The sequence below is a fragment of the Schistocerca piceifrons genome, chromosome 8, assembly GCF_021461385.2.
Source record: "Schistocerca piceifrons isolate TAMUIC-IGC-003096 chromosome 8, iqSchPice1.1, whole genome shotgun sequence".
In the NCBI taxonomy this organism is placed as follows: Eukaryota; Metazoa; Arthropoda; class Insecta; order Orthoptera; family Acrididae; genus Schistocerca; species Schistocerca piceifrons.
Genome location: NC_060145.1, coordinates 334,208,202 through 334,231,821, shown reverse-complemented (window position 1 = coordinate 334,231,821; position 23,620 = coordinate 334,208,202). Strand labels below are relative to the sequence as shown.

The 23,620-nt window shown below is 38.4% G+C and overlaps 1 protein-coding gene across 1 annotated transcript in view; it reads right to left on the bottom strand.

The window, feature by feature from the left end:
* Window positions 1–22,871, bottom strand: part of LOC124711776 — a 32,379-nt gene extending 9,508 nt beyond the window's left edge. The window contains exons 1-4 of the mRNA XM_047241991.1: window positions 22,433–22,871; window positions 22,162–22,310; window positions 9,492–9,647; window positions 9,205–9,391 (exon numbers count right to left, since the gene is read on the bottom strand). Of these exons, the coding sequence (XP_047097947.1) occupies window positions 9,205–9,391; window positions 9,492–9,647; window positions 22,162–22,310; window positions 22,433–22,546 (606 nt within the window). The 5' untranslated portion in view covers window positions 22,547–22,871. The remainder of the gene's footprint in view (window positions 1–9,204; window positions 9,392–9,491; window positions 9,648–22,161; window positions 22,311–22,432) is intronic.
* Window positions 22,872–23,620: the final 749 nt, after the last annotated feature.

Sequence of the window (23,620 nt, the reverse complement as noted above, 5' to 3'; positions counted from 1 at the left end):
TCAGGTATCTACCTGTCTGTTAAGACGCTACATGAACCATTGTAAGGAATGCCAGCAATGGAAGTATGTGCTGCATAATCCACCAGGTCAGAATTGACCTCTTGGTGGTGGTTTCTGAAGTCAACAAATGAAGATCTATGGATTGACTACCTCACCCACTACATTGTCATCAAAGCTGTGTCAACTGCCGCAATTCCAGAAATTTCAACGCTCCATTTTGAAACACACAACATTCTGTACGATTATCCCCAATCATGGAAAACTTTTCCAATATAGTCTGCTATCAGTAGCAATTTCACAATGCAACATCAGCCACAGGATGACAATTGCATTCCACCTACAAATGAATGGCTTCACAGAACACTTTAGAAAGACATCAGTAGATACGCTCTCTATGAACATTGATGCTGAACAGAGAGATTATGATAAAATACTGCTGGTCAAGATGTTCACATTTAACTCTGAGAAGCAAGACACTACAGGCTTTACTCCATTTTCTATGCTCCATGGTAAAGAGGCCGAAACAACATTGGATACACTGTTCTCGTTTCAACTACAAAATACTCAGGATGACTACGTGAAACCCATCATCACCATGATCAAAAAAGGCAGCTGGCTCTCTTACAATGCCTGGATGCCTAGGAAATGGGCCGAGAGCACTATAACAGACATAGTCCAGGAGACTCGATATGAAATTTGACGTCTTCACAGAAAATTGGCCCATCTGGAAAATTATTGAAGCACAACCTTGGGCGTATCATCACTTGTCAGATGTCACACACACACAGTCAAGGATTATGACTCTTCTCACAAAGACAAATGCACAGACATATTATCCATGTCCATCTGCCCTGAGGCACATATTGTAAAAGAGGGTTTCTCGTTCAAGGAAACTGAAGGCCTGCTCGATGATCACAAAGCTTTGACTGGAGGTGCTGCCTTTGAAGCTCTTCACAGCAAAGAGGATGTGACAACATGACCAGAACACAAGGATTCTCCAGTGCTGCCATACAAAGGACCACTGACAAGATCTAGAACAAGTATATTGTCATCAGGTCCAATGATACCTTCTGAAACAGCATGTTGCTATTTACCCAGGAGATGGAAGAATGCCACGAGCTGTGCTGCAAGGAGCATAGAGTAATGGTTGGTGCTGCTAGCTGGCTTGCTATGGGCAGCCAGTTCAAATCCATTCACTAGAAAATGTTGATTTAGTACTTCTTTCTAGAAGGTTCTCAAATTTTCTTATGTTTATAATATTTGCATGTTTCAAATGTTCGACGTTTGTATAAACAGCAGCACTCTTCTTCTAGATGGGGTTCTGCTCTGTCTGTAAGTTGCTATCCATAATAAATATACTTTCAGGGTATGTGTTAACTTAACTGATTACGCTGCTTTGAATTTATATTTGATTGTGATTCTGATGTGGCCATCAGTATCTATTTCTAAAAACTGTTCTCAAATAAGTCCCTTTCACAGACATCTTGTCTGCCTTTTCAACATTAAAGTGTTACATAACTCAACTAGCTTGATTACAACTCTGAATGTTTTCTGGAAGTGAAATAAGGATACAATGAACAATTTTCTCATGCATACAATTATTTCAACCACAAAAATTTTCTACAATATTTCACACTGAATACATTATTGTTGTTATTATTATTTCTTTCCTTTCTCAGACGTTATGTCTGGTTAAAAATGGAAAGTGACGCGGACCTTGATCAAGCGTGACTTCCTTTTAACTGTATGGTATATGTTACATTGCATTTATATCTAAAAACAAAGATGATGTGACTTACCAAATGAAAGTGCTGGCAGGTCGACAGACACACAAACATACACACAAAATTCAAGCTTTCGCAACAAACTGTTGCCTCATCAGGAAAGAGGGAAGGAGAGGGAAAGACGAAAGGATGTGGGTTTTAAGGGAGAGGGTAAGGAGTCATTCCAATCCCGGGAGCGGAAAGACTTACCTTAGGGGGAAAAAAGGACAGGTATACACTGTCTGCTTGTGTCTGTATATGTGTGGATGGATGTGTGTGTGTGTGCGCGCGCGAGTGTATACCCGTCCTTTTTTCCCCCTAAGGTAAGTCTTTCCGCTCCCGGGATTGGAATGACTCCTTACCCTCTCCCTTAAAACCCACATCCTTTCGTCTTTCCCTCTCCTTCCCTCTTTCCTGATGAGGCAACAGTTTGTTGCGAAAGCTTGAATTTTGTGTGTATGTTTGTGTTTGTTTGTGTGTCTGTCGACCTGCCAGCACTTTCATTTGGTAAGTCACATCATCTTTGTTTTTAGATATATTTTTCCTACGTGGAATGTTTCCCTCTATTACATTGCATTTAGGAACTTTCGGGTAATTGAACATGTATCAATAATTACAGATTTCTGTAGTTGTATATATACGTTTGGATGTAGCTGTATTGCATTGATGTACTGGTGGATATTGTGTGGTATGACTCCTGTAGTTGATAGTATGATTGGTATAATGTCAACTTTATCCTGATGCCACATGTCCTTGACTTCCTCAGCCAGTTGGATGTATTTTTCAATTTTTTCTCCTGTTTTCTTCTGTATATTTGTTGTATTGGGTATGAATATTTCGATTAGTTGTGTTAATTTCTTCTTTTTATTGGTGAGTATGATGCCAGGTTTGTTATGTGGTGTTGTTTTATCTGTTATAATGGTTCTGTTCCAGTATAATTTGTATTCATCATTCTCCAGTACATTTTGTGGTGCATACTTGTATGTGGGAACCTGTTGCTTTATTAGTTTATGTTGTATGGCAAGTTGTTGATGTATTATTTTTGCTACATTGTCATGTCTTCTGGTGTATTCTGTATTTGCTAGTATTGAAGATCCACTTGTGATGTGCTCTACTGTTACTATTTGTTGTTTGCAAAGTCTGCATTTATCTGTTGTGGTATTGGGATCTTTAATAATATGCTTGCTGTAATATCTGGTGCTTATTGTTTGATCCTGTATTACAATCATGAATCCTTCCGTCTCACTGTATATATTGCCTGTTCTTAGCCATGTGTTGGATGCGTCTTGATCGACGTGTAGCTGTGTTAGATGATATGGGTGCTTGCCATGTAGTGTTTTCTTTTTCCAATTTACTTTCTTTGTATCTGTTGATGTTATGTGATCTAAAAGGTTGTAGTAGTGGTTATGAAATGCAATCGTGTAGCCGATGTATTTATAAGAGTGATTGCTTTGTGTATTTTGCTAGTTTCTGCTCGTTCTATAAAGAATTTTCTTAAATTGTCTACCTGTCCATAATGTAGGTTTTTTATGTCGATAAATCCCCTTGCTCCTTCCTTTCTGCTTAATGTGAATCTTTCAGTTGCTGAATGTATCTGATGTATTTTATTATTATTATTATTATTATTATTATTATTATTATTATTACTACTACTACTACTACTATTACTACTATTATTTCCAGTTCCATAGTTGAGCGGTCAGGGCAGCAGAATGTCATGTGCAAGGGGCCCAGTTTGATTCCCGACCTGGTCAAAGATTTTCTCCAATCAGGGACTGCGTATTTTGTTGTCTTTATCATCATTTCATCCCCAACAACACACAAGTTACCAAAATGGTATCAACTAAAAAAACTTGCACCAGGCGACTGGCTATCCAACGGGAGGCCCTAGCCACATGCACATATCATATCACAATACTAGTACTAATACCCTGTATTATTATAAATCAATTTATCATCAGGAAAGCCTGAAGATGGTAAGAAGTCAGCTTGCCAAAATATCACCATCTGGACATGGCCATACGGCTGAAGAAGTATTCGATATTACTATTATTATTACTGAAACTGCGATGAAGAGTTCTCTCATTGCCAATAACTTATTCTTCCTGTACTTTCCAGAAGGAAGGATGACTGCCATCGCATGTGAATGAGGTAATGACAGTAAATGCTGCCAATGAGTGTTACCAAAGTTTACCCTTTGTGATTCATATTCAACACAACATTGCAGAAACCACTTGTACAGTTTTTCATAAACAACCTTGTCACTGCAATCCCCGGTAGCTGAGTGGTCAGCGCGACAGACTGTCAATCCAAAGGGCCCGGGTTCGATTCCCGGTTGGGTCGGAGATTTTCTCCGCTCAGGGACTGGGTGTTGTGTTGTCCTAATCATCATCATTTCATCCCCATCGACGCGCAAGTCGCCGAAGTGGCGTCAAATCGAAAGACTTGCACAAGGCGAACGGTCTACCCGACGGGAGGCCCTCGTCACACGACATTTCATTTTTACTGCAATCACTAACCAGGCCTAATCCTTAACTTGACAATTACATTTCAGAATTTTTAGATCCAGAAGTCTGCACCACTGGCAACACTGTAGGCAGCAACAACTTGTAGGTGGTGTACTCTACCATTCAAACAGTATGTTTTTGGATGTGCCAATGGTCTATCAGTAACGGGAACATTAAATTCACAAAAATATGTGACTATTACAGAGCATCCATAATTTATGTCTCTTTTTGACATGCCAGCAGCACCAGTTCCACCCAAAAATATTTCTGTAACAGATATCTGACTGACTGTTCATATATGAACACCTCTTACTCCACAGTTTTACAGGACCTCCAATGACTTAGATATTATCTTTGTAGTAACCACCCCTCCCAGTGCCTGCTTCTAGCTTATCAGTTTGACAAGAATGAAGAGCTTTATTACTATGTACTTCACATGGGTAGTGTGTACTGCAAGGACAGTTAATACTGTATAGAGAAAGTCTGATAGAGATGCAGACATGACATTCGCTTTTGGGACACACGGCTGGATGTGAATAACTTTAAGTTAATTACAAATGATATGGGAGGTATTAAACTAGCTTTTACTCAGAACTACCTATTTTGAAAGTTACCTAGTGTAGAAGCATGTGAAAATTTTGTGGCTTTTGAAGTCACTGTCAGCAAATTTCAACAGAAGAAAGACTTAACTAATGATATGTTGATGTCTCTTGCAGTATACGGTAGGAGAAATCTGTAAGCATATAAACTGCTGCCTTGATTACAATAGACTTGAAAATTCTAATGCATTAACATTTGTCATTATTAGTTTATGTTGAAAGTAACTACTAGATGTGCTTACTCTAACCATTACAAAGCAGTTATCTATTACTAACTGATGACTTCAAAACGGATTGTGTCCATGTGCAATTTTGTGTCATTTGAGTAGAACAAGTCAGAATAACTTCTTATTGAGACAAGGTTGCCACAAGACTTACCAATCACATTGGAAACAAAATTTCACAACAGGTAATTACTCGGCATAGCCCTTATCTACTTTACTACTTACTCTATCAAGTAACATGCAAAGAAGAAGACATGATTTTCCTAACTACAACAGTGCGAAGCTTCGAATTTTTATGTATAACAGACAAGACGTGTCAAACTCTATGTGGCAGTCAACATTCTGAATCTTATTGGCGGATGGACTGAAATTAATTTCCATGTTGCCCAAAGAGACATATTCAGCTGCATAAGGAGCACTACTAAGGCAGCAGTCAGTTTTAAGAATTACACCACAATAATTCTACATAAATTTTCTGTAACTGTGAAATTTGTCTTTAGTGTGAAGTGAGTAACATGTAAATTTCAAACTATATGAGCTACACAGTTCAGCACTACTTGCCTAGTTCACATTAGTAAATCACTACAGGCAGACATCAGTCCATCTGAACACAATTCCTAGCTACACTTACCTACAATTACCCTAGTAATAAAGTTAAGTAAGATTTCGCTAGATATCTTTTCAATATTGCTTCATTCAGCTAAGCTGCTGACCACAGTTCATCTCAAATTGTACTTAGCAGTGCAAGATTTTTAGATCCATTAAAGAAATAGATTGACCATGGAAACATTATTCCTGTTATCAGTAAAGCTGAGACTTGGCAACACTAAGGGAAATGTTCGGCAGCTCTTACCATCTACCAATTTCCTAGTGTGGATTTAAATTAACTTGATATTGTTTTGTGAATACAAGAAGATGATACTCTAAATAATACACATAATTCTGACCGAATTTTGTCAGAGAGAGAGAGAGAGAGAGAGAGAGAGAGAGAGAGAGAGAGAGAGAGAGAGAGAGAGAGAGAGAGAGAGAGAGAAATGCAGAATATGAAAGTCATCGGGGCAGGACTCAATCTGACTGAGCAATTTACTATAAATTAAAACAAAATATGTTTTGTGTCACATCTGGAAAGTAATCATTACAAGAAAATTGCTATTGTTGTCCAGACAATCTTGGCTTCTATCTACGTTATGCTTGGCTGTGAAAACTCCATTCATTGAAATATAATACTATAATTTCTGTACGCCGAAGTCAGACTCTCAATGATCATCTAGGTCATTGAGGGTTTTAGCATACCTCCACAACAGGCGAACCACTTTCTCAACTCACAACCAACTCTGGAGTGATAAATTAAGTACACATTATCATATACAATGAGGTTCTTTCACACAGTATGGTGATTCAATTGTTGAGCCAAAAATCTGTAGAAAAAACAATCAAACCTAAGAGGATAATATACTAGTTCCTCCTTAGTGTGTTTCAGCACTGTCCACTTGGTTACAGAAACCAACAAGAAATGTTTTCTATCCAGCTGCTTTTCAGTCTATTTGAAGTATCTTGTCCAGATACTGCACAGCCTTTGGACTACCTGCACTAGAGAACTCGTGAAGCTGTCTGTGCAAGATGTGCACATTGCTACATGGCCATCTTCATATGCTTCTATGACAACATTGAGTATTAAGCCAATATTACACTTGTTGGTGAAGAAAAAGCAAGACTATTCCTCACATTACATTCAAAGGATTTCCTTACAAACCTTCTTCACGCAGCATGTTGATGTTCATAAGAGGGGGTTGAACTGGTCTTTGTAAGGGATACCTAGAGGCTAATCTGGTCACGTGGGCATAGTTGCATATGGTCTATGTCAACACTTCCCTCCCAATTGCCTTTGAAAAGTCAGTATGCACTTCTGTTGCAGCCTCTTGGGGATACCTTGGAGCCATAATTTATAAGTAGTGGACACAGGTATATTTGTTAATCATGAGCATCATTATGAGAGGGATCTTTGATGATGTGTGTTTTAAAAAAGCAGTGGACTGTTCAGATGATATTGCTATGACAATGTCATCTGAACATTTTGAAAGTTACCTAGTGTAGAAGCACGTAAAAATTTTGTGGCTTTTGAAGACATTGTCAGCAAACTTCAACAGACGAAAGACTTAATTAGTGATATGTTTATGTCTCTTGCAGTGTGCAACTTCTTTTGCTCACAACCCTTCTTTCTGAAAAGCAACAATGCACCACTGATCTCAGCACAAAATGGCACTTCAAGGCATTCTGACAGCCTGAACAGTCCACATTAGCCGTAATGTCCCATTTACAATTGGGGACACAGTGCGCACTATTTACTTTTACCTTTATTACTCACTCTTTACAGACGAATGGAAAAACTAGTAGAAGCCAACCTCAGGGAAGATCAGTTTGGATTCCGTAGAAATATTGGAACACGTGAGGCAATACTGACCCTACGACTTATCTTAGAAGCTGGATTAAGGAAAGGCAAACCTATGTTTCTAGCATTTGTAGACTTAGAGAAAGCTTTTGACAATGTTGACTGGAATACTCTTTTTCAAATTCTGAAGGTGGCAGGGGTAAAATACAGGGAGCGAAAGGCTATTTACAATTTGTACAGAAATCAGATGGCAGTTATAAGAGTCGAGGGACATGAAAGGGAAGCAATGGTTGGGAAGGGGGTGAGACAGGGTTGTAGCCTCTCCCCGATGCTATTCAATCTGTATATTGAGCAAGCAATAAAGGAAACAAAAGAAAAGTTCGGAGTAGGTATTAAAATCCTTGGAGAAGAAATAAAAACTTTGAAGTTCGCCGATGACATTGTAATTCTGTCAGAGACAGCAAAGGACTTGGAAGAGCAGTTGAACAGAATGGATAGTGTCTTGAAGGGAGGATATAAGATAAACATCAACAAAAGCAAAACGAGGATAATGGAATGTAGTCGAATTAAGTCAGGTGATGCTGTGGGAATTAGATTAGGAAATGAAACACTTAAAGTAGTAAAGCAGTTTTTCTATTTGGGGAGCAAAATAACTGATGATGGTCGAAGTAGAGAGGATATAAAATGTAGACTGGCAATGGCAAGGAAAGCGTTTCTGAAGAAGAGAAATTTGTTAACATAGCCATGTATGGATGTGAAACATGGACGATAAATAGTTTGGACAAGAAGAGAATAGAAGCTTTTGAAATGTGGTGCTACAGAAGAATGCTGAAGGTTAGATGGGTAGATCACATAACTAATGAGGAGATACTGAATAGGATTGGGGAGAAGAGAAGTTTGTGGCACAACTTGACTATAAGAAGGGATCGGTTGGTAGGACATGTTCTAAGGTATCAAGGGATCACCAATTTAGTATTGGAGGGCAGCGTGGAGGGTAAAAATCGTAGAGGGAGACCAAGAGATGAATACACTAAGCAGATTGAGAAGGATGTAGGTTGCAGTAGGTACTGGGAGATGATGAAGCTTGCACAGGATAGGGTAGCATGGAGAGCTGCATCAAACCAGTCTCAGGACTGAAGATCACAACAGTAACAACAACAACAACAACAACAACAACAACTCACTCTGCTGTACACAGCAAATGTCTGAGAGTGTTGCAAAAATGGTTTCTGATCAAAAAATGCAAGTCAAAAGGGTAGAGCTAAATCTGACTAAGCAGTTTATAAATTAACAACAAAAGTGTTTTGGGCCATACATGGAAAGCAACTATCACGAAAAGTGAGTGGAAAGTGTCAAAGTAAAACTGGACAATAGCAGTGATCATCTTTGTGAACTTTGGTTACTTCCTCTTTAATCAGCAACCAGATTTCCTTTCGTGGCTGATCATATTCCATTACACATCACAAATTTCCTTTAGTCCAAAGTTTTCCTTCTAGGTTTGGAAGAAGAAAGTCCCAATTCAGGAAATTTATATTGTTTCTCAGTTCTCTGACACACCCTTAGGCTCCTGATCCTATGTATTATTTCTGGGAATTGTTTTTGCTTTGTCATCATAAAAAAAATATTGAAAGCACTACTGCTAAAACATAATTCTGATGTCACATATGCTTTCACAGGGAAACAGTGCAATGCTGTTTTCATTTAGGACATGAAACTACTTACTTGGTTATTAAAATTCATATCTTCTACCATTACTCCTGCATCTGCTCCTTTTGAAGGCATATGGCAAAGATTCAGACTCGTGCGAGGTGTGAAGCCAAATCGGATCACTTCCTGTTCAGCAGTGCTTTCTGACAATGACTTGTATGATGACATGTGATCCTCATTTGCATCTTGATAATCTTCCAATCTGCAGTAAGTGATCGACATTTTTAGACAGTAATATCAATACACAAAACATTCTTGAAATATTAAACAACAAAATTATTAGTGGCAGTCACATTTTTTACCTGTAAGGTGTAGAGTATGATGCTTCTGTACTGTCCATGATTATTATGGTCCCTCGGTTTACACTGACTTTACCAAATGATTGTATAGCATTGAGCAGTACTTCCTCTTCTTTCAAATCAACTTTCACTTGCATAGGGGGTTTAGGCATATCACCTCTAAAAACAAATTGTTGATGAATGTGTCGATAAGCTGACTTTGCAAACATTACAAGTATCTTATTTGACAGAAAAGTACTACAGCTCACAGCTAAAAAATTCACAGACTCAGAAAGATGACCCAACATACTGCTAATATCAGAAGTCTCATTGTTGGTAGGTTTCTTAGTATCACAATCAGCAATAGAGAATATCATTTTTTAAACAATCAAGAAATATCAGCATTACAAAACTGTGGCATAAGCACTATAAAAACAACAGATAGCAAAAGGAGAATGTGGTAGTACATCACCACCACCACCACCACCACCACCACCACCACCACCACCACCACCACTACTACTGCTACTAATCATTCACAAAGGAAGAACACAGACCAACCCCTAACATAATGAGAAATCATGGAAATGAAAATTTAACTCAAGATGAAAAAGTGGATCATAAAGAATAACAAAAACATGGTAACTCCTGGGAACATCAGCAGCAAAAGTATGAAGGCACTCATAATCCAAGTTATTAACATCACTGCACAAAAATTAAGAAAGGTGTGATTACAATTTTTTAAATAATTAAAACTGCTTATGGCATACATGCGCACGTGCCCCCCCTCCCATGTACACATTACTGAGATCATCCATTCCATTGCTGCTTCATAATTATTGAAGGTTTTTTTAAAACTGTTTGCAGAATATAAAAATGTGTCCTTTTGTCAAAAAATGTGCTTTTGGTGACAAAAATATGGATTAGCTTGTAGTTGCATGGAAAACTTCAACAACATACATTTGTATTTTATTTCTTTATCATGTACCGAAGCTGCTTGGTCATGGAATGAGTTAAAACATGGTTTACAAAATGCTGATTACAAAAGTTGCAAAAAATTGAAGAGTTAATAAAATATGAAAAATAACATTACAGAGAAAAGTTCTTGACTACTGCAAGAAACTCCCATACAAAATTGAAGTGGTGCGCCACAAGGAACCTTTGAATATAGATATGAAGACTTCATAATTATCACACTCTTTTTGTTGTGCTGATAGATAATGAAAATGAGCCCTACCAAAAAGTGCAGACCTTTCTGTTCAATACTCTGAGCGTTATCCAAGTGCAAATTATTTTTCTGTCTAGCACTCACCGAACATCTGAATGATGTAGTTTCTTCTGATTTAGTCAATACTGTCAACAACAAATCACATGATGGAGTACACATATAGGGATGAGAGTCAGACTTCTAAGGCACTTCAAGAATGGTCTCTACAGAGTTAATGGCCTGACAACATTGATCTGCTTGATTACCTATTTCTGGGCTCAAAAGATCTGGTGTTGCACTGTTGTTGTTGTTGTTGTTGTTGTTGTCATCGTTTTCAGTCTGAAGACTGGTCTGATGAAGCTGTCCACACTAGTCTACCATCTGCATAACTACTCCAGCCTACACACATTTGAACCTGCTCACTGAATTCAAGCCTTGGTCTCCACAACAACTTTTCCCTTCCTCACGTCCCTCCATTACTAAAAGTCATAATTCCTTGATGCCTCAGGGTGTGCCCTATCAGCCAATCCCTTCTTTTTGTCAAATTGTGACATACATTTCCTTTTTCCCTCAATTCAATTCAGTACCACTCCATTAGTTATTTTCTCTACCCATTTGAAAGTCTGCATTTTATATCCTCAGTACTTTAGCAACTATCAGTTATTTTGTTATCCAAACAGTAAAATTCATTAATATTTTTACTGTCACATTTTCTAATCTAATTGCATTAGCAATGTCTGATTTAATATGACTGCATTTCATTATTCTTGTTTTACTTCTGTTGATGTCCATCTCACAACACCTTTTCCACACACAATCTATTCTGATATAACTAAATCTTCCTCGAGACATTTGACTCATCTTTCATCTACGATAATGATAGAAGCTGAAGAAATGAATTAAAATTTGTGCCATGGCTGGGACTTGAACGCAGGTCTCCCTGTTCACTGGGCAGGTGTGCTAGACACTACACAACCACAGCATTATAGCTATAACAGCTGCATAGGCTATTCAAGTCAAATGCCCTCCGTAACACAAACTCCAATTCACATCTTAAGCTTATTTTCCCCTTCTTAGATCATCACTGTTGCCAAGGCTCTCCAGTATTGGAACAGCAACCCAGTGTGGGACACAATGGGGAAATCCTTCCTGTTCAACTGTCCTTCCAAAATCTTTGTTGCTTCCAACACAACTGCAATAATATCAGCAATTCTAAAAGTTTAATTCCCATTTAAAATTAATTTCTCTCTCTCTCTCTTTTTGCTTAAAGCACAGATTGGATAACATCAGGGATAGGCATCAGCAGTGTCTCACTCCCTTCTCAACTGCTGCTTCCATTTCATATCCTCTAAGTCATAAGTACAATATGGTTTCAGCACAAGTTGTAAATAAATTTTTGATCACTGTATTTTAACCCTGTTACATTCATTCATAATTTTAAAGAATCAAAGAATATGTTCTCATTAACAGTGCACAGAGTTGCCCCAAAATATATAACTGAAAGATGTCCTCCCCTAAAATTAGTCACTATAAATGGAAGAAAATACAGCTGGAATTTAACTAGTACTGCTAACTCTGCAACAAAAATATTGTCCCTAAATAATATGCAGAACAGTTTACACAGAATATAAATCTTGAAAAAATGTACTCACATTTATATAATAAAGAAAATCCTGTTCTTCACCTACAGCTAAGGACAAATTATTTCCTTCTGACTGGGAGGGTGTAAATGTGTCATTGCTGTAGAACTGATTTAGCAGAAATTTGCTGATACCCATTTCTGAGCAGTGTATCTTTTTTCTTTCTTCGATTTAAAGGATTTTCTCCTGAACAATAAGAAAACAGACTGCAAAGGGATGGTTTATTATAACTGTTTGTTTGTCTCTCACCACCTTGGCAGCCATTCAACTTTTGTCATTCCTTCAGATTCAGACATCCCCAGTAGCCAGCAGGATGACACTGTCTTACCATTCTATCACAAGAGCGAGAGAGAATAATAATTACTTTAAAGGCACCTATGGAATTGTAAATATGACACAATTCACTCCTTGGTAAATTCTTGACTACTCCTGCAACTGGGCACTTCATGAAAACTTAAGATTTACAATAATAGAGGTGGTGGTATGGCAATGAGAAAAATGACTTGCTTTTGTATCCACCAAGTGAGACAAGCATACCAGTTTTTCATCAAAATAAGGTCTATAAATCTCAATGCATTTCTAAACAATGGAAAGTCTAGGATATAATAACAACAACAATATGTGAAACATAAATTGCTACTCACCACTCAGAAGAGTCATTGAGTCACAGACTGGCACAATGGAAAACAATGGTAGAAACATTCAGCTTTAGGACAAAGTTCTTCTTCAGAATTAGGAAACACACACAAGCACAATTTACGTACATGAAGCCAATGTTGTCTCTGGGCACTAAGGCAGAACTGCAATTGTGTCAGATGTGAGAAGCAGTCTAGTTGGGGGTACAGAAGAGGTACAGGTTGGGGAGGGCAAGGGGTGGGGGAAAATGCTAGTGCTGTCTGTGGGAGCATACAGGGATGCAATAGTGACAGGATAGAGCCACTATGTGCAGCACTAGGAGGCCGTGCTGGGTGGGGAGGGGGAATGGGAGCAGGAAAGTGGTGAGAAGTAGACAAGGACAAAGATGTACATATGCATGATGGCAGGACAGAAAGCATGGAGTAGGAGAAGGAAGTATTTGACACCATTCCCCATGGCACACTGCTAATGAAGGTACAAGTACATGGAATAGGTTCACAGATATGTGTGTGACTCCAAGACTTCTTAAGTAACAGAACCCAGTATATTGTCCGAACAGTGAACAGTCAACAGACACATCATCAGGACTGTCCCAGGGAAGAGTGATAGGACCACTTTTATTTTCCGTGTACATCAATGATCTGGCAGACAGTGTGAGTAGCAATCTGTGGCTGTTCGCTGATGATGCTGTGGTATATGGGAAGGTGCCATCATTGTGTGACTGTAGGAGGATACAAGATGACTTGGACAAAATTTCTGGTTGGTATAATGAATGGAACCTAGCTCTTAATGTAACAAATGGAAGTTAATGCAGTTGATTGCGAAAAACAAACACGTAATGTTTGAATACAGCAACAGTAGTGTGCTCCTTGATGGGCCACATGGATTAAATATGTAGGTGTAACATTGTAAGACAATATGATGTGGAATGAGCATGTAAGAATTGTAGTAGGGAAGGCAAATGGTCAACTTCAGTGTATTGGGAGAATTTTAGGAAAGTGTGGTTCCTCTGAAAAGGAGACCACATATAGCGCACTATTTCGACCCATTCTTGAGTACTGCTTGAGTGTTTGAAATCCACAGCGGGTTAGATTAAGGGAAAACATTGAAGCAATTCAGAGGAAGACTGCTAGATTTGTTACCGGTAGGTTTGAACAACATGCAAGTGTTATGGAGGTGCTTCGGGAACTCAAATGGGAATTTCTGGAGGAAAGGAATCATTCTTTCAAGAAACATTATTGAGAAAATTTAGAGAAACAACATCTGAAGCTGACTGTCGACTGGTTCTGCTGCTGCCAACATACAATGTGCATGAGGATCATGGGGATAAGATATGAGGAATTAGGGTTCATAGGGAACCGCATAGACAATCATTTTTCCTTCGCTCTATTTGTTAATGGAACAGGGAAGTAAATGACTAGTAGTGGTACAAGGTACCATCTGCCATGCATCATACAGTGGATTATGGGAATGAAGGATATGTTCCAGGGAGAGCTTCCAACTGCATTGTTCAGAAAAAACTTGTGATGGCGGTGGTGGTGGTGGTGGTGGTGGTGGGAAGAAGCCAGATGGCACAGGCTGTGAAGCACTCATTAAAGTGAAACACATCATGTTCGGTCGCCTACTCAGTAACTGGGTGCTCCAGCTGTCGCTTGGCCACAATTTGATGGTTGCCATTCATGTGGACAAATAGCTTAATAGATGACATGTCACACAGAAAGTAGCACAATGGTTGCAACTTTGTTTGTAGATACCATGAGCATTTTTACAGGTAGCACTGCTTTTGATGAGATGGAAGATACCTGTGACAGGAATGGAGCAAGTGATTGTGGAAATATGTGTTGGACAGGTCCTACATCTTAGGATTTTGCAGAAATATGAGCCATGACGCAAGAGGCTGGGAGCAGAGGTAATCTTGTCCATCTTACTCCACTCCTGTGTCCTCGAGCAGCACTACCTAATAGGAAATTGCCATTAGTCTCAACAAACAATGACTCTTGTTAAACATAATCCTGCCACCGATCTCTTCAATTCGTTTGTGCAAGTCAGGGCGTTTTCCCTGTAGCAATTTGTAGCTGATTTTATTGGGGTGCTAGAAGAACAAAGAAAAGTCTGTGGAGTTTTCCTTGAGCTCTCAAAGAGATCTGAGTGTGTATGTCACAGCACACTAACACACAAAAAAAAGCACAAAACAAGTGATACTCTAGTTTTCAGTTAGTAAAGTTTGGTGTACTTTAGGGATCAATCTGGGGCCGCTTCTTTTAAATTTGTATGTCAATAACATGACAGCAACAGTAGTTGAGACTGCAGTAGTATTCACACATGATACTTCAATCACAGTAAAAAATAACTAGCTAAAAGAACTAGATTAAAAATTCCGGTGTGTAAGAGAGAGAAAATTGGTGTACACTACAGAAGTAAAATGGGGAAAGTGTAAACTTCTGATAACGTGAAGATGAGAGTGTTAACTTTTGTGTCGATAGCAACATGTTGGGATTAATGTTTCTATCTCACCCACCTTATGTAAAGAAAATCCTGGACTAGTATTGGGCATTTTATCTAAAGGTGAGTAAATTAAGTTTTGATTAAATTAGGTATCTCTGTGTACATTATATGCATAAAGATAATCAAAATTGTATGTGCCTTGAATACACCTACACAGTGGAAATTGTCTACAGATAAATTAATGAATTAAGAAGTAACAAACTGTGTACAAGCAGCTAGTGTCTTTACAGATCCACTATAAATGGAAAGCATTCAAAGATACGGTCAACATAACACATTAACCTGCAAGGCTTTGCCTGCTCTGTCACTCAGAATATTTTACCATTAAAATGACAAATCACAGGGAGATGTAGTCAGACTGCATGCATCTGGCAACAAACAATGCATAGTCTTAGACAGATGGGACCACAAGGTGAGAGGCCATGCATCAGTTACACAAATCTGCAGCATTTGCTCTATTTGGCCATATACTTGTTATTAATTATTTACTTACATAAATTTTCAATGAAATACACAAATCAAGATAGTCCTAAAAGATATTTTTTTAAAAATAAGTATTTTCTTTCCTGGCTTCCCAGATTCAGGCTAAGATAAGCCTGTTCTGGTTCACCATACCGTTCTTGAGCTGCCCAATAACCACCTTTCTGAACTTTTGTAGTGTATGGCCTGCTTCACGATTTTGGTCTTCAAAATAAACAGAATGTGTTCCTCCTATTTCTTTATTTCATGCACTTTTCTCTGTTATATATTTAATCCAAAATTCAGCCATTATTGGGATGTTGCTGATTTAACTCTCTTCTGCTGTAGTCTTTTACAGCTCTAAAGAACTTCATCTCTGATGTTGCCAACTGCCTACGATTCATCCTACTTGGAGCTAAACACTCTGCTTTATACAAAAAGGTTGCAACTGCCATTACTTTCTGTAATTTCATTTGTACACCTTTCTCCACTTTCACTTTATGGGTTTTTATAGTTGTCTCAACACCAAGTGTCAGTTTTGTTTGCTTATATCCTTATCTTGTTCATAGCAATACTATTAGAAGGAAAGTTGCATCTCACCATATAGCAGAGATGCTGAGTCACAGATAGGCACAACAAAAAGACACTCACAATTATGGCTTTCAGCTGTTAAGACCTTCGTCAACAATAGACAGACATATGCGTGCACACACACACACACACACACACACACACACACACACAGGTTAGGGGAGAGGTGGCGGGGGGGGGGGGGGGGAGGAGTAGCGGAAAAGGAAAGAAATAAAAAGACTGGGTGTGGTGGTGGAATGATGGCTGTGTAGTGCTGGAATGGGAACAGGGAAGGGGCTGGATAAGTGGGGACAGTGACTAACGAAGTTTGAGGCCAAGATGGTTATGGGAACGTAGGATGTGATGCAGGGAAAATTCCCACCTGCGCAATTCATAAAACCTGGTGTTGGTGAGAAGGATCCATATGGCACACGCTGTGAAGCAGTCATTGAAATGAAGGATATAATCTCTGGCAGCGTGTTCAGCAACAGGGTGGTCCACTTATTTCTTGCCCATAGTTTGTCGGTGGCCATTCATGCGGAAAGACAGGTTGTTGGTTGTCATGCCTACATAGAATGCAGCACACTGGTTGTAGCTTAGCTTGTAGACCACATGACTTGTTTTACAGGTAGCCCTGCCTTTGATGGGCTAGGTGATGTCAGTGACCGGACTGGAGTAGATGATAATGGGAGGATGTATGGGACAGGTCTTGCATTTAGGTCTATTACATTAATTTATCTGTAGACAATTTCCACTGTGTAGGTGTATTCAAGGCACATACAATTTTGATTATCTTTATGCATATAACGTATTGGAAGGAGGGGTTGTCTAACGATGGACGAGTATATTGTGTAAGTTCAGTGGATGGCAGAATACCACGGTGCCAGGGGGGGGGTGTGGGGGGGAGGGGGGGTTGTGGGCAGGACATTTCTCATTTTAGCGCACAACGAGAGGCCTTAAAGGCCGAAAGCTATAATTGTGAGAGTCTTTTTGTTGTGCCTATCTGCGACTCAGCATCTCCAGCATATGGTGAGTAGCAACTTTCCTTCTCATAATATTGTTACGTTCCATCCTGGATTTTCCATTGTTTGATTTATCCTTTTCATAGGTCATGTAGCAGCTCAGCTACAAGCAATAATTCCCTTGCTTCAATGTTGTGCAATTGGGGCAGATTGCTGATCTCATCGATTCCTTTCCTAGGAGCACACTACCTAAGTTTTAGTTGCCGAAATCTTCAAATATAAATGCAGATCCCACAGAGATGCAGCTCATATCCTCCACAGTTTGTCTTAAATTTTTTAACCGTTATTTGACTGTCTGCATACGCAACATGTTCACAAATTATTAGCTTTCTAATTTGACTCCAAAAGGAAATGTCCTTGGTTCACATCAAGTCAGCTATGTAGATGCAAATTCTGTGGCTGATTTTATATCTCTAACAATGGTTGCTTTCCACTGTCTTGATTCTGATACTGGACTAAATATTCTGAACTAATTTGATCACGTGTCTTAGATACCCTCTTTACCACATTTTCTCCCAAAACTTATTCCCATCAATATTATCAACAGCTTTTTCAAAATCCTGCAAAGCTAGGTCTATATCCAAGTTGAATTACTTTTTTTTTTAACTATCTGTTTCACTGTGAAAACATTATCACTTCAGGACTGGCTTTCTCAGAAGCTTCAGATATTTATGAATATTTCACTTACTACTTTTCCATACACTTTGTTGGCCATATTTGAAAGATCCAAGCTTTACTGTGAGCCTTCATCTTTTATTTTTAGAAAGCAGAGAAGACTTCTTGTATTCCATTGCCCAGTATTTCATTCCACCTGCAGGAAGCGTTGAAAAAGATGCAAAATACACGCGTGACATCCTAATAACCATAGATCAAGGAAACTAGGTACATGCAGTATTTTTTTACTTCAAAACAGCGTTTTACACACCACCGCAGAAACATTCGTGACTGGATTGAGGATTCTTGGTATGGAGTATGCAGCACGTTATCTTGGATGGAGACTCACTTAAAGAAGTGGAAGTAACTTCAGGATGCCCCAACTAAGTTTGTTGGAACCCTTTTTGTAGATGTACATTAATGACACGCCAAACAATACTAATGGTAACCCCAGACTTTGTAGATGATGCAGTTATCTATCAAGAAGCACTATCTGAGAAAAGCAGCTCAAATTTTCAAGCAATTTTGATAATATTTCAAAGTGCTGTGAAGATTAGCAACTTCCTTTACATCAAACAACGTAAAATCCAGGATGGAATGTAACAATATTGTGGAAAGGAAAGTTGCTACTCACAATATAACAGAGATGCTGAGCTGCAGATAGGCGCAACAGAAGGAATGTCACAAATATAGCTTTTGGACAGTAAAGCCTGTCGTCAAAATTAGACGACAAACTGACATATACATACTCACGCAAACCCAACTCACACACATGACTGCAGTCTCAGACAACTTAGACAGGTTTAGAAATGCAAATAGTGCATTCATAAACTGATAAAATTTATTATGCTATGACTACAACAACAATTAGTGATAATTACAATCAGTCAACTTGTAAAAATACCTAGGTGCGTACATTTTTACAGGTATGAAATCGAATGACCACATAGGCTCAGCTGTATGTAAGGCAGGTAGCAGACTTTGGTTCATTGGCTGGATACTGGAAAATGCAATCTGTCCACAAATGGGACTGCTTATGAATCATTTGTGCATCCCATTTTAGAATATAACAAGTATTTAGGGACACATACCAAAAGGACTAATAAGGATTACTAAACATATACAAAGACGGTACAAATAGTCACAGGTCTATGTGACTTTCAGGAGTGTGTCACAGAAAAGCAGAAAAATCTCAGTTAGCAGATTCTTAAAGACAAATTATCCCATGAAAGCCTACCAAAATTAGACTAATTACAACATACACAGAGGCACTGTACATGTATATGCAGAGACAGATAGATAGTTTTCAGAAAACACTTGTATTCCATGAATATCATATTTACTCCATTGTTTCCTAATTTCTTTCTGGTAATGAAAATAATAATGAGCAACAGCAGACTAGTTTATGTAAGGACTTTAAAAAACATTGTGAATTATTAACAGATGATAATATTAAAATATTTTTAACAGTAATTCGTTTAGTTTGAACAGTTTGATTAGTGAAGATTATCTGACATGAGAAGTCAAATTAATTAAAAACTATTACACAATTAAAAATAAATCTCTACAATCTGTCACATTATATACACTATAATAACAACAAAAACAATCAATTATTGACAAAATCATTTAATTGGACGGATAAAAAAATCTATCTACCAAGTGGTGGCAGAACACACACATAAAAGACTGTTGTAATTGGCAAGCTTTTGGGGCCAGTAGCACCTCCTTCAGGCAGAAGGGTTGAAGGGGAAAGAAGAAGGGTGAAGGAAAAGGACTGGAGAGGTCTAGGAAAAGTGGTAGATTTCAGGAAAGTCACCAAGAACTGCGGATCAGGGGAGACTTACTGTACAGGATGAGAAGGAAAGGTCTTGCCTTCTCATCCCATACGGTAAATCTCCCTGAAGGAAAGAAAGGTCTTTCCTTCTCATCCCATACAGTAAGTCTCCCCTGACCTGTTGTTCTGGGTGACTTTACCGAAATCTACCCCTTTCCTTAGACCTCTCCAGTCCTTTTCCTTCACCTTCAACCCTTCTGCTTGAAGAAGGTGCCACTGGCTCCCAAAGCTTGCCAATTACAACAGTCTTATGTGTGTGTTCTGCCACCACTTGGTGAATAGATATTTTTATCCACCGAATTAAACATTACACTATAATAAGTTTGAAACACTCACATGGCACAAAACTAGTAATTGCTGAAATATTAATAATGTGCTTCCAGGTTTTCTGCTCAATTGTTATTTCATTTCATCCAAAATATTTCATGACCAACCCAGCCATCTCCTTCAGGTGTTGCAAGTTTTGTGGTTATATGTATTTGCTACCTGGACTCCAACCAGGCTGAACTACTGTTGGTCTCATACTGCTGTTTACAGCCAATTTCGATTTCTGACAACAACTACTCAGCAGAACACCTCACAGCACACAATCAATCAATCATGCTGAAAAAACCTGAGAGATAACATCCCTTCACTCTCATGAAATATACTTTGCTATTACACAAGTACTTACTCTTTATCAGTCTCAGCTACTGTGACATATTCTCTCACTGTGCTCTGGTTACTTCCTGCCCTTTGTAGGTTAGTGAATAGTTTGTTGGAGTAAAACTAATAGCTGATCAAGGGAAAGTTTTACGTTGCAGAAAAGTGCTATCTGAATCTTGTCACGTGGCTCTACATGGGGCTCATTGCGAGCCCCTACTTCGAAAGTTTTGTGCGCTTACAGTACTGTCCTTTTACACACTCAAATGTGTATTGATAACATGACCTATGTTGGGGTCCTGCAAATTAATAGCAGTTACCATAGTTACAACACATGCAACTGTTGGTACCTCCACACAAAGTGTGCATGAATGAGTCACACTCAAAAACATGAGGGCCAGTTTGGTGTCACTTCTTGTAATGCAATTACAACATACCTAAGGAGGCTGAAGAAGGAAACAGCTTTTAAAACGGAGTTAAAAACATATCTTTTTGAGAAGTGTTTATATTGTGGTGTGTTAGCTTGAAGAAATACTAGGTCCTTGCTTACTGATGAGTAGTTTTTAATCTGTTAACAGATGTGCCATCTATGCTTTGTCTCTTTGAACAAGAATGTTTCTGCTGTTGACTTCCTGTTTTCTCTGTTACAGGTGCAGTACAACCTCCCTGCATTCAGAGAAAGGGGTCAGTTCCAAAAATAGCTGTGATGGACATAGTGTTGGCAGATGGTTGTGCGTGTATATTTCTCATAAGTTTGACACAACAAGTTTCATGTTCTAGTTGCATAACTGATTATGCACCTTGTGCATGATGTAAGCTCCTTGTAGACTAGGTGGCGACGTGATTTCCTTTCAGAATTATACACTGAGCAAAGTGGTTAAGGCAGTGTTAATGAAATGGACTCGCATTGAGGATGAACGGGGTTCATACTCTATCCACTGTGAGTTGAGTTTTCCATAGCGTCCCCAAGTTTCAAGGTTAATGGCAGGATGGTTCCACTGGTAAGGCCATGGCCAATTTCCTGCCCTATCATCATCAAAAGCTGCCCTACTCTGTATATGTTTTATGTATGCATACACTATTTTTGTAATGTGTATTTCACACCACAGATGCTGTTTTGTTGAATGATCAAATGACAGCAAAATAAATAAGTAAATAGTTATGTACAAGATCCAATTATGCTAATATTACTAATGCTTTTACACTAGTGTATTTTAAAACAACCACAATCTGAACGAGCCAAAAATACTCATTTCACACTTTTATCACTTCCGTAACGATAACATAATAACCTTTCTTGTGTCCTGAAATGTCCAAGTACGTTTTGTATCCTCTGTATAATCCGCTGAATAATTTTCTGATGCGTGATACCCACATATTTAAAACACATTTTGCTAAACTGCTGTAGTTTGTTATCTTACCCATATATATAAAATACATTTTGATAACTGTTGAAGTTTATCAGCTTTTCTTAAAACAAGTACTACTTTGTTTACAAATATTGTATTCAGATATTTCTTACATTGAACGCTCCAGAAGAACACTTTCATGCGATTGTAACAGTGCCAGCTGTTGGCTCTGCAAAGCGTCTACTTGGCGTAACAGTTGTTTCTCGCGAGACCTCAGTGCTTCTGCCAATCGTGCAAACGACGAACGGATTTCCGACTGAACCTGCAATGCAACATAAGTGCAACACTTATGCCAAGCGGCTTACCAGAATATAAGTACTAAGTAATATTTTTATGTGGAAACTGATTAATGACTATCTCATTCCAAATGCTAAAATTACTTGCCGATGCTGTATTCGTTTCTAATAACTCTCTTGATTGTGCTAAAATAGCAGCAGCCTGGCTAGGTGATTTCAGGTCAGTATTTGTAGAAAAGTCATCATCTTTCTTGTCAATCATTGTGCAGAAAATAAATTAACACCTTTATAAAAAAAATTTGTCTCTAACCTACGAAAACCTGTCACGAGATAATTCGGCGAAAATACCGTTAGTATATTTAGAACGCTTTCGCTCACTACCACACACGCAGCCTTGCCATCAACAATGACACTATCGCGTTATACTACACTGTACAAACTAATGACGCTATCGCTATGTTGTCCAGCTGACAGCTTCGAGCAGGCGACACAATCATTTTGTTTTCCCAGAGTTACTAATCCTCGACTTCATACTTCCATCTCAAAGTTATCTCTATTTACTACACCAGCGAGACTACTAAACTGTCTGCGACAGCGACGGGTAAAAGTTGTCTGCGTACATAACTTCTGCGCAAACAGATCGTTGCAAAATAACAGGAGTTTGGCGCTGGTACAAAATACGCGCAAACATGATAGTCGTAGTTTTGTACAAAATTGTTCAGAAGTGTTACCGCGTATCATCTCTGCGCAGACAGATCGTAGTGTGTGTATAGGAATTAGCCTCAAATCACTCGCGAAACTTGTTTTAACTGAACAGTGAATTCTAAAATGGCTGTTACTTGTGCATTCATTATAGAGTTCGTTGCCGAATTTATGGCAAAGCTGAATACAAAATTTATCCCCATATTTAGTTTTTAAATATTCACAGCCTCAATGTAATACAATTCATTTACTTCTAGATCAGTAATCTTTTTAAACAAAATAGAACTGCTTGCATTATTAAGCTTCTTCAATTGAATATCCATTTATATAGAATAAAAAATAACAATATTAAAAATTTTCACTTAAAATTCTGTGCTGAGCATCATATGTTAAATTTTTCTTACCATACACGAGGATGCAGGCAACTGTATCTTTCGGAATTTTATGGTTAAAAGTGACAACTAATTTCATTGTAGTTTTCTGTGTGGCTAATAAATTCCTTCTTCTAGACTTAATGACATAGAGAGGATAATTTTCAATAACTGAATGGACTTACATTGACATCACCATGCAATTGAGTGACTCTTTAAGTCTAGGAAATCATCATATGCTTTCAGATAGTTATTATGTGGAT